This window comes from Engystomops pustulosus, chromosome 3, assembly GCF_040894005.1.
Source record: "Engystomops pustulosus chromosome 3, aEngPut4.maternal, whole genome shotgun sequence".
NCBI lineage: Eukaryota > Metazoa > Chordata > Amphibia > Anura > Leptodactylidae > Engystomops > Engystomops pustulosus.
In genome coordinates, this window is record NC_092413.1 from 130,790,829 (window position 1) to 130,802,006 (window position 11,178).

At 39.4% G+C, this 11,178-nt stretch overlaps 1 protein-coding gene across 1 annotated transcript; it reads left to right on the forward strand.

Annotated features, from left to right (window-relative positions):
* Positions 1-207: 207 nt before the first annotated feature.
* Positions 208-10,815, forward strand: CGAS (cyclic GMP-AMP synthase). Its single transcript, XM_072142127.1, has 5 exons — positions 208-1,040; positions 2,754-2,979; positions 5,043-5,297; positions 7,152-7,260; positions 9,204-10,815. Exons 1-5 carry the CDS (start codon positions 219-221, stop codon positions 9,547-9,549), a joined length of 1,758 nt encoding a protein of 585 aa, XP_071998228.1. The 5' UTR covers positions 208-218; the 3' UTR covers positions 9,550-10,815.
* Positions 10,816-11,178: the final 363 nt, after the last annotated feature.

Below are 11,178 nucleotides of genomic sequence, written 5' to 3' on the forward strand. Positions count from 1 at the left end.
ATGAATATAATGAATAACTAAGTACAATTAAACAGTAGATAAGCTGCTGCACAAGTTCATGTCAGAAATTCTTGTTTGCTGAAAAGGAAATTCCTGTAATCTTGAAAGGTTTTTAGTTTCATTTCTTAATAAATGCTCTGGCATGGGAGGGGCACTGGTTATAAAAAGCAGAAGCAAAGCACAATGAAACACACACATTGCGTGGACACTCATGAGAAATGGCAGGCAGTGGAGCAGCTCAACGCAAAGAAATGGGTGCGCGACCAAAAGAACCAAAAGCCAGGGGACACGCCGCTCATAATCTAGCTCAGGTTGCAGCTTCAACAGGAAACAGGGGCAGGAGGGGCAGGAGATGTCCTCATAAACTAGTTCAGTCAGATAATGATGGGGCCTCAGAAGTGAAGAAAGGCTCTGGAAAATATACATCTGAAGTAGACAGCAAAATGAATGGACATTTACCTGTTAAACGGGAGAAGCTACCCTGTGTAGTACAGAGCAGTACTAACTCTCCAAGAGGCACAGAAAAGTCAAATAAAAATCATTTTCCTATAGAAGCTTCTAGAAAACAAAATTTAAACACCACATCAGCAAAGGGAGATAAAGGAACTTCATCATGTAATGATACTAAACTTTACGTGTTACAGTTACCGGAACAAGAGACTAACAAGAAATTTAGGGATCAACCCTCTATCAAATTAAGCCATCCTAAATATAAGGATGATATGCAGGCTTTGAAGAAGAAAGGGCCTGCCAAAGCAAAAATAGAAGAAAAACACAAAACAAACGGTTTGTTTGTAGATTATGGAGATGTCAAAGACCCTAAAGAAAAAGATGTCAAAACTGCAAATTCCAGATCTCCGAGGGGATTGAAGGATATAGTTAACGGAAAATTAAGAATGAAAATGGATGACATTTCAAAGGCAGCTGAGAAAGTTAACAAGGTTGTCAACACAATCCTAAAATCTGATGCATTCAGGGGAGATTCTCTTTTTAGGAATATAACTAAACTGTGCACAGGAAGCTACTACGAGCATGTCAAGGTAAGCGAAACTAAGAGCACTAAAGCGTGAAAAATATGAAGTGCAAGTTTTATCCAAAGGTATCTGCACACGGTTAGTATTTTTAAGCCAAAAGCAGAAGTGGAACCTACACGGAGAAAAGGTATAATGTACATGTTCTGGAAGATTCCTGGTTTTGGCTTAAAAATCCTTATCAAATCCTGATCAAATCCTGACCGTATGCAGATACACTGAGTGCCATCCGCATGGGAATCTGCTAGTTAAAAACAGTAAATAGTTCAGCAGAACATTTGCAGGTAAATTTTTTGGCTGGAGAACACATAATGTGCATGAGGATTATTTATATGGGTTTAGGACTGCAATGTCCTATTGCAGATTCACATGGAATAAAGCCAACTTTGAAATCACCTTAAAAAGTACATTTCCCTAGCTATGTCAGAATTTGGGTTATTGGATTTATTTATTTCAGGTTATTATTTAGGGTTAAGCAGGTTCTATTACAGTCTCTTATGGTTTGTTCTCATGGACCCTAGATGTTAAATATCTCTTGAATACTACAGTATGTCTGTAGTTACAAAATAAGGCCTCATGCACACAATACTATAACTATTGGACTCTACAGCCGTTTACATTAGCCAACTGCCCGAGCTGTAAATTATGGAGCAGACCCCATTACTGCCCAAGTTTATGAATGGGAAGTCTTTTTCTATTGCCATTGGCATGTGAGCTCCACTCACACACTGATAAGATAGGCTGCAAACAATGGACTGCTTGTCCCTTGTTTGCTATCCAGAAACATCACAATTTCCGTTAGCCTCATAGATTAATGGAGCAGAATGGTCATGCACGGCCGTCTGCTCCATTAGTCTGAAGGAGCAACAAAGGGTCCAACGGAGGTACGTGGGACCTCATCGGACCCCTTGTTTTCTCATCATTGAGACCCCCACTGATCAACAAGTTAGGCCCTATCCCGTTGATAGAGCCTAACTTTTGTTTGTGAGAAAACCCCTTTAATGTACATGTGGCCTAAGTGTAGAGAATTTGTCACTGCTAACAACCAGATCTAGGAACTATGGGTGACTACTTCTGCATGACTTGGATAGATGAAATTTCATTTATAGAAAGTACACTCAATGCTCTATTAATACAATGCTTGCAGCTATTTTTTTATAGTATCAACATGGTCTCTAGAGAAGCTCTACAATAATGTCACTAAGTTTCTCTCAAAAGGCAAGATGGTCCAGCTAAATAAGAGTATTTATTAGTACATGAATTTAGAAGTCTTGCAAAATGTGGTAACAACTACAGCAGAGATGTAATGGAGGTCACATTTGGTGAACATATGTAGTATACACTATTACTATAAGGATTAGATCCGGAATCGTATATATATATATATATATATATATATATATATATATATAGTAAAATGCAGTGTTTTATTAGAATTTGGACTAATGGCGTTACTTATTGTATTAATAGAGCAAGATGTGTGGTCTTCCTCTTACACATTGTATAAAAGGTGTATTGGTTTCCTGTTCCAAGAGCTATTGCTCAACAATGAAAATTAAACTCTTACATAATCAGGACATTGTAGTCTAACACATCAAAATATTTCACAGGCAAATATTGTATAAATAAAACTAATACTTAGTAATTTTTTATTGTGTTTTACCCTCCCTCTAAAAATATAAAAAACCTATTGTGTTTAAATAATCATTTTCACATTTACAGATATCAAAGCCAAATGAATTTGACATCATGTTAAAAATCTCCCTAGAATCCTACAATACAATTAAACCTATGAACATTGATGGGAAAGGTCCTTTCTATACACTGGCTTTTAAAGATCGATATCCAATATCTATGGAAAAATATTTAGATGATGAAAAGAACATTTTAGCTAGAAAAATTGTGGATGAATTCAGAAATCTAATTAGGCAAATTATTCCTAAAACAGGTAAGTAAGATATGTGTATTTCTACCTGTATAAGCTTACATGTACATGATGTGTGTATTAAAGGGAACCCGTCACCACGTTTTTCACAAATACAGGTAGTGGCAGGTTCCTATAGAGCCCTAGGAACTATCTGACACCTGTTTTTAGTTAAAAGTAGTTTCCCCAAAAAATCTGAGTTATAATCTTGTCTGGTATCTATGCATCTTTGGAGCGAGTTCAGGGGCGTGGCCTAATGTCATGTGACCAGGGCGACATCTCAGGGGAATATTTTTTAGCTAAAAGAAAGGGGTCAGATAGTTACTAGGGCTCTATGGGAACCGGTCACTACCTGTATTTGTGAAAAATTTGGTGATGGTTTCCCTTTAAAGAGGATTTCCATCATACTTTCTTTATCAGTTCCTCACCCTTTACTCAATCTCAGCTTTCTTCTAAACATGCAGGTGCAGGAGCAATTATTATCACACAACTCCTATTACTCTCAGTAATAATTTACGGCTCAAGCACCTGGATGTCCATCACATCTCTGTGGACAAATTCTATCCACTGGAAGTAAATATAGAAGCTTTCTATGCAGTATGCAAAGATCTAGAAAACCACGAGGAATTAATACAGAAAGTATATTGAAAAATTATATAACTTTTCATTACACAAATAATATCACTTATTTACTGAAAGTGGCCACAAACAATGGCCTCATGGACCTTTATGCGGCCTGACATGATGGTGGCTATAATAATAGACTGCCTAGGCAGAAAACTTGTTTAGGAACATTAGTGTTTGCTGAGATTGTCGCTTCCTGCTTCGTCATCGGGGAACGTGAGTCTGTTGCTATGGCAGCCTCGGGTCACACAAAGACCGGAGTCTCTTTTTACACAATGGGGCACATTTACTTACCCGTCCGCTCGCGCATGGCGATCATGCACTATTCACTAAGATCGTGCGCCCAATTTCATGCATGTGTCGCTTCCCCACTCAGGTCTGACGGAATTCATCTTCTTCTTTGTGGTGCATGTAAGTGCATTGTCTTGCAACACAATTTGAAAGTTAAATCCCGTGCTGACTCCTAATAAGTTGGATCGGCCGACGGCATGCCCAATTTGTGTCGCATGGAAGCAAGCGCAGCTGCGCCAAAAAACTATCGTGTGCAACACAATCCCAGCGCAGACCCCTGTTAAATACCTGTCCAAGCCGTGCAATCCCCGAAACAAACAAACAGTCCGATGAAAGTACAATCCGCGACCCTTAGTAAATGAGCCCCAATGTATTAGAATGTGCAATTTGCTGTATAAAATTCCTATATACTGCTATATTGTAGTATGTAGTATGTACTGTGGTATGTAGTATGCCAGCATATGGATTAAACAATCTAAGGTTAATGTACCCTATGGGGTCTGAAAAATAGTAAAAAAAAATTTAAAAAGCTTTAGTTCCATACATTGTATGAAAACGTTAGTGCCAGAACATGGCCAAATGAAGAATTTTTTTCTTGTACAGCAGGTTTTAATTTTGGTAAATGTGTGAAAACATTATAAAACCTATATAAATTTGGTATCCCCATGATCATATCGACCCAAAGATGAAGTAGACATGTCATTTGGGACGCACAGTGAAAGCTGTGAAATCCGAGCCCACAAGAAAGCCGGGCCAAATGCATTTTTTCACCAATTTCACTCCTTTTGGAATTTTTTCCCGCTTTCCAGTACACGGCATGGAATATTAAATACTGTCACTATGAAGTGCAATATGTTTCACAGAAAACAAGCCAACACAGAGCTCTTTACATGGAAAAAATAAAAAAAGTTATGGATTTTTGAAGTTGGGGATTGAAAATGAAAATGCAAAAACTAAAAAGGACTAGGTTGTTAAGGGGTTAGTATTGCAACTTACAGAAAAAGTGTATTTTTTCAAGTGGCCTAGTAGATTACTGAATACTAGGAAGATGTATGACCTCAGGTCCTAACTAACTATGACATTGTAGTAAAGGGTTTGGCTAGACCTTTCTATTCGGTATTGTTGTTTTGATTATAATTCTACAAATATAGATGTTTATATTTTTCTAATAGAACTGGGAGAAGTATCTCTACAGAGAAAGGATCCTGGGAGCCCCGCAGTAACTCTCACCATTAAAAATGAACCTGTGGATATTTCTGTGGACCTTGTTCTTGCTCTTAAATTAAATAGCAGGTGGCCTGTAGAAACTAATGATGGAATGAACATTGATGAATGGCTTGGCGCAAAAGCAAAACAGGGACTAAAAAGAACCAACTTACACATGGTACCCAAACAAGTAAAGGTTGGGAAAAAAACAATGGATATAGGTAAAACTTTTGTTTGATTTTCTATGATTTTATTATAGAAATTAATAAATATTTGATCCTGTATTAGCACATGCATTTGTCTACAAGGAATGCAGGTCCAGTTCACTTCTGAGGTTACAATTCTAAGCTATCTATGTGAAACGATCCAGGGGTTCGTTGTTTGCATCGTTGTTGACAGTCTGTACAACAACACATGTTGTGTGTAGGCAATGTAGGCACTTGAATTGCATTCTGAAACACAAATCAACCACATTGGAAGTTATTCCTCCCCAAATCAGCAAAACACTTGTTCCTACATACATGTTGTGAAAAATCACTTATTTATTTAGTCTGTGCTATGCGTTTTAAAACACCACGTGTTAATGTAGCCTAAGGACTCTTCCACACCGCAGTGTGTTTGCCTGGCTCTAGCCCTGGCAAGCATACAGCCGTGAATTGGAGAGGAGAAGGGGGAAGTCCTGTGCCAAAATAATAGCACATGTGACCGCTCCCTAAAGAATTGTCTTCAGCAGAATATCATTAAACAATACATGAAAGCATTGAAGACCTTACATCACACTGATCTTACTGCTCTGGTGAGTACGAAAACATTTTTATTTTACTTTCCTGAGCAGGTGTGGATCATAATGGGTGAGAACATATCATTGAGAGAAGCTGTTTTTGTTCTTTTTTCATTCCACTCCTGGTTTGGACATCAAAAACTGCATCTGAAAAACTGAAAGCGTGAACGCACCCTTAGGCCCCTTCCACACTAGCGTTGCATTTTACGTAAGGGTGCAATGCGTGAAAAATTGATGTTTTTGGCTGCGTTTTTGTTCCATTTTTACTTGGAGTCTTTGGCGTATTTGCGTTTTTCACGCGTGTGTTGTTCGCGTTCTTCTTCACTGTTCCATGCGTATATTATCTCCCAACAAGTTAGCAGATGTGAAGAACAGTGAAGAATAGAATAAAAACAGTGAACACAGGATCATTTAAGTGAAAAACGCAGTGAAAAACACAGTGAAGAATAGATTACAGATGTTCGGCACATCTGCTTACTTGTGGAGAGATACGCGCGGAACGGTGCGAACAAAATAGTATGTGAAGAAGACTATATATGTGTGTGAAGAACACATTGCAGATGTTTCCATACATCTGCAATGTGTTCTTCACACGTATATATTGTTATTCACGTACTATTTTGTTCACACCGTTCCGCGCGTATCTCTCGACAAGTAAGCAGATGTGCCGAACATCTGTAATCTATTCTTCACTGTGTTTTTCACTTAAATGATCCTGTGTTCACTGTTTTTATTCTATTCTTCACTGTTCTTCACTGTGTTTTTTTAATTAAATGCTCGATCTACTTGTCTACTTTTAATTAAATGCTCGGAAAATACTTGTCCGAGCAAATACTCGCTCATCTCTATTCATGACTTTTATTCATGTCACCTAGCAACCCATTGGTTCAAATACTTGCGAGTGCAATGCATTTTTGATGCGTCTCCATAGACTTGAAAGGGGCGGAAAAAAAAAACGCAAATGAGGAAAGGCCCGTTGGAAACTATGGGACAGAGTGCAATGCAAGTTCTGCACGTCAAAAGCACGTGCAGAACTCGCACGTGAAAAACGCTAGTGTGGAAAGGGCCTTAGTTTTTTAAATTCAGCAGGATATCAGCTTTAACTTCACTATGTCCATATGCCTGAAGCATAGTGTAACATGTCACAACTATAGAAGATAAATATTGTTATTTTATTTAAAAACATCCCATATGGACCACAAATCTCTTCAGTGTTTTTGGTTTTGATTCTATATTATTATAAAACAGCAGTTGCACCTACCACAATGTAGATTCTGAATGTTTATTTTTGCAGACACATGGCGAATTTCATTTTCAGAAATTGAGAAAAAAATATTAACTAATCATGGAAATGGAAAAACCTGCTGTGAAAATGGTGGGAGCAAAAGTGAGAAGTGCTGCAGGTAAGTGATGAGAGTAAGGGCTCTTTCACATTGGCGTTGGTGTTCAGCATCAGTTGTGAATCCGTTGTGTTTTGCCTCTGTTGAGTTTCTATTGCTTTGAAAACCTCACGCCTGGTTTTATAGGGTGATGCCACATGGCGTTTTTGGTTCCAATTTTAAGCATGGGTTTTCAGTCTGTTTAAAACACAATAGTTTATGACCGTTTTCCATGCGTTTGGCTGTTTATCTTAATAGATAAACTAAATTCAAACCGTTGTCTGCTCATTATCCTTTAGCGGTGCCAACACACTAAACCCCCCCCCCTCCATGTGACGTCACAGACTGCATGCATTACCGGCGCTTGCAGGGAGAGCTGTATCTCTCTAACATGAGTAGTGAGAGCCGGAAAGATACAGCTCACCACACAAGCACCGGCAATTCTTGCAATGGTGAGCTAACGTCACAATGGGGCAGCAGCTGAGAATCAGGCGTCCCTCCTATGGTTCCCGGTGGCCGCCCGTCTGTGACGTCACATGAAGGGGGTGTTTCACCGTGTGGGCACCGTTAAAGGATAATGAGCAGACAACGGTTTGAATTTCAATCCCTGCCCCCAGGACTTCAGGGGGACCTTGGCAGGGAGCCAGGTACATTGGCATAATAACGATATTAGGTGATGTACACATGCCACAAACATGAAAAAAGCACATATGCATTTGCCATGTTATGGGATTTTGGCACATGTTACAAGTGTAAAATATTGCGTGGGTGACAGTTTCGCTTTAAAGGGATTCTGTCACCAAATTTTGCATAATTACAGCTAGTAGCAGGTTCCTGTAGAGCTCTAGTAACTAACTCACACTTCTTTTAGCTAGAAATGGTTTCCCTAAAATCCCCATGTAATCAAATGTATAAATTTACCTGGTATCAATGGATATCTATAGCGAGGCAAGGGGGCTGGCCTTCTCGGGCTGACATCATTGCAGGTCCTTTAGCCTTTTAACATTAGCAAACTGTACCCCATGCATATATATATCTGATTAATAAAATCATAACATGCCTGCATAGAGAGGAGCAAAAGTAAATGCAGACTGCTGTGATTTCATTGATCAGATATCTATGCATGAGGTACAGTTTGCTAATGTTAAGAGGCTAAAGGATCTGTGATGATGTCACCTTGGTCACATGACATTATTGCTGAATGGTGGATTCAGCCCGAGGAGGCTAAAGGACCTGTGATAATGGTTACTAGGGATCTATAAGAACCTTTCACTAGCTGTATTTGTGAAAAATGTGGTGACAGGTTCCCTTTAACATTATACTAATTTAGCCCTTGGATGCATATACTGTATGTATCAGTCTTGCATTGTAAGCTTGACTGAACGTCTGTTCTAAACGCTTAGAGACCAGAACTGAAATCAGTATGTCAGTTCAGCATTAGGGTAGATATACTGAGAAAAATATGCGCTTCTGATAAAGCAGAGAGCCGATGTACATGATGATGGAAAAAAAGTGTATCTATCAATATGGTATTTTTAATGTTCACTCTTACGATACTCTGAAGGTTTTCCACAACAGATCTAATGACTGTGGTGTGTAACTACGGTCTTCCTGGGGAACCAACATGTCTCGTCCCAGCTCTAGTAGTACTCAAACCCAAGCATGCAGAATAAGAGTAGTAGTACTGAGATAGTACCAGAATAGGAAAAATAATACTGTGCCCATTTTTGCAGGATTGCAGTAGTAATATTGAGCAGTGCCCATTTTATATATATCACATTTAGTGATTGGCCACCCATATTATAGTTCATTATGTCAGTCTGGCAGATAATTTGTGCCATTTACTGCTGTGTGAGTATACCCTAACTGTTGGATCCACTGTTTTTTAACACTGATGAATAGAAGCAGTTTTTTCAAGTAGAACACAAGTAGAAGTATCTGATAATTATGTTTTTGTTTATTCTCAGGAAACAATGTCTTAAACTGATGAAGTACTTACTGGAGCTGCTTAAGAAAAATGGGAAGCAAAGACAAATGACTCAGTTCTGCTCATACCACGCCAAAACTGCACTGCTACACCTCTGTGCAAAGAATCCAAAAGATGAGGACTGGAAATTGGAGAATTTGGAAGACTGCTTTACCAGATACATTTCTTACTTCCAGGACTGCCTTAAGGACTACAATCTGCCCAACTTTTTTATACCTTCCCATAACCTTTTTAGTGACGAATATGTAGACAAATCAAACTGTGACTTTCTATGTAAAAAAATAGAGAAACAAAGAAAAAGTAACTACCCTATTTTTTACGAATAGAACTATCCATAAACTACTTGAGGCCACACGGAACATGACTTTCTAATTGAACTGTCAATCCTGTTTTTTATTGTCCCTTCTTTATTTGAAAGTATTCAAAGACAATGAAATATGGAACCCGTAAGTCTTAGTGATAAACATAGTGGGACAGATTTACTTACCCGGTCCATTCGCGATCCACCGGCGCGTTCTCTGCGGTGGATTCGGGTCTTCCGGCGATTCACTAATGCAGTTCCTCCGACGTCCACCAGGTGTCCCTGCTGCGCTGAAGTCCGCCGGAGTTCACGATCTGTTGCTCGGTGCAGGTAAGCGTTTGTCCAGCGACACTTTTTTTTAAAATGCGGTGGTTTCTCCGAATCCGTCGGGTTTTCGTTCGCCCACGCCCCGGTTTCCGTCGCGTGCACACCGGCGCCGATGCGCCACAATCCGATCGCATGCATCAAAAACCCGGGTTAATTCAATGAAAATCGGCGCAAATCAGAAATATTTGGGTAACATGTCGGGAAAACGCAAATCGGGCCCTTAGTAAATGACCCCCAGTTTTGTGTATTCACGGGTTACAACGTTACATTGCCCAAGTGTTTCATGCCAGTCCTGAAAAGCGATGTGTATGTAACATGGGAGGGAGTCAGAAGTAAATGACATCAAGGACTCCAATGAACTGTGACCTATGCACAATTGAAGAGTGTTTCAATCGAATTTGGTAAACCTAGGGTCTGATGAAGGGTCTTGGGGCTGCTTTTTGTAACTTCCATTAGTTCAAGTCTCATAGTGTAGATTATTCTTTTTTTTTTTTTAACCTGTCTCAATTTGCAAAAAACTGGATGCACAAATCGAAGTGTTTCCTGGGGATAACCCATTTAATAGTGTTTTTTGTCAAAACGGCACATTTTGGCAGCACATATTAAAACACTTTGTGCTTATTGCACTGTGATTGGGTTCCATAGAACTCTATGGGGGCATCTTGATCTAGGCACAAATTGTGTGACCGGATCATAGGCCCCCATATGGTTGTTTGCATGGGACACTGTTTCTAGGCATCACGGTGGCTCAGTGGTTAGCACTACAGCCTTGAAGCGCTGGAGTCCTGGGCTCAAGTCCCATCCAAGTCAACATCTGCAAAGAGTTTGTATGTTTGCGTGGGTTTCCTCCGACACTCCAAAAACATACTGGTAGGTTGATTAGATTGTGAGCCCCATTGGGGACAGGGACTGATTTGGCAAGTTCTGTGTAGAGCTGCATAATCTGTGTGCGCTATATATAAATAAAGGAATTATTATTATTATTATGGGCATTATGCAAATTTTAATGTTTCTTTTTCAGCAGCTCTCCTCTCACAATTGTAGCTGCTGAGAGCAGACTGTGGGTCTGAGAGTCACTGCTCCCCCTTCCTTCTCCATGAAACCTCTATGTAATCTGCTCCTTAGCAATTTTCTGTCTTGTTACTTGTGAGGCACAATTCAGACAATTCACAGACCAAAGCAGAGGAGAGGAGAGAAAAAAAGGAAGAAATCACTTAGCTCTGAAAAGACATGTTACAGATTCACTTGTATTCACTACTGATTCATATAAAGTTTGTTGAAAACTTAGAGACCATTTAGAGTAAAAGTATGACAGGGAAAGGGAAGT

Coding starts and splice junctions, on each gene's coding strand:
- CGAS (XM_072142127.1), top strand. CDS start 219: ATGGCAGGCAGTGGAGCAGCTCAACGCAAAGAAATGGGTGCGCGACCA. Junction 2,980..5,042: donor GCAAATTATTCCTAAAACAG/GTAAGTAAGATA, acceptor TTTTTCTAATAG/AACTGGGAGAAGTATCTCTA. Junction 7,261..9,203: donor AAAAGTGAGAAGTGCTGCAG/GTAAGTGATGAG, acceptor GTTTATTCTCAG/GAAACAATGTCTTAAACTGA.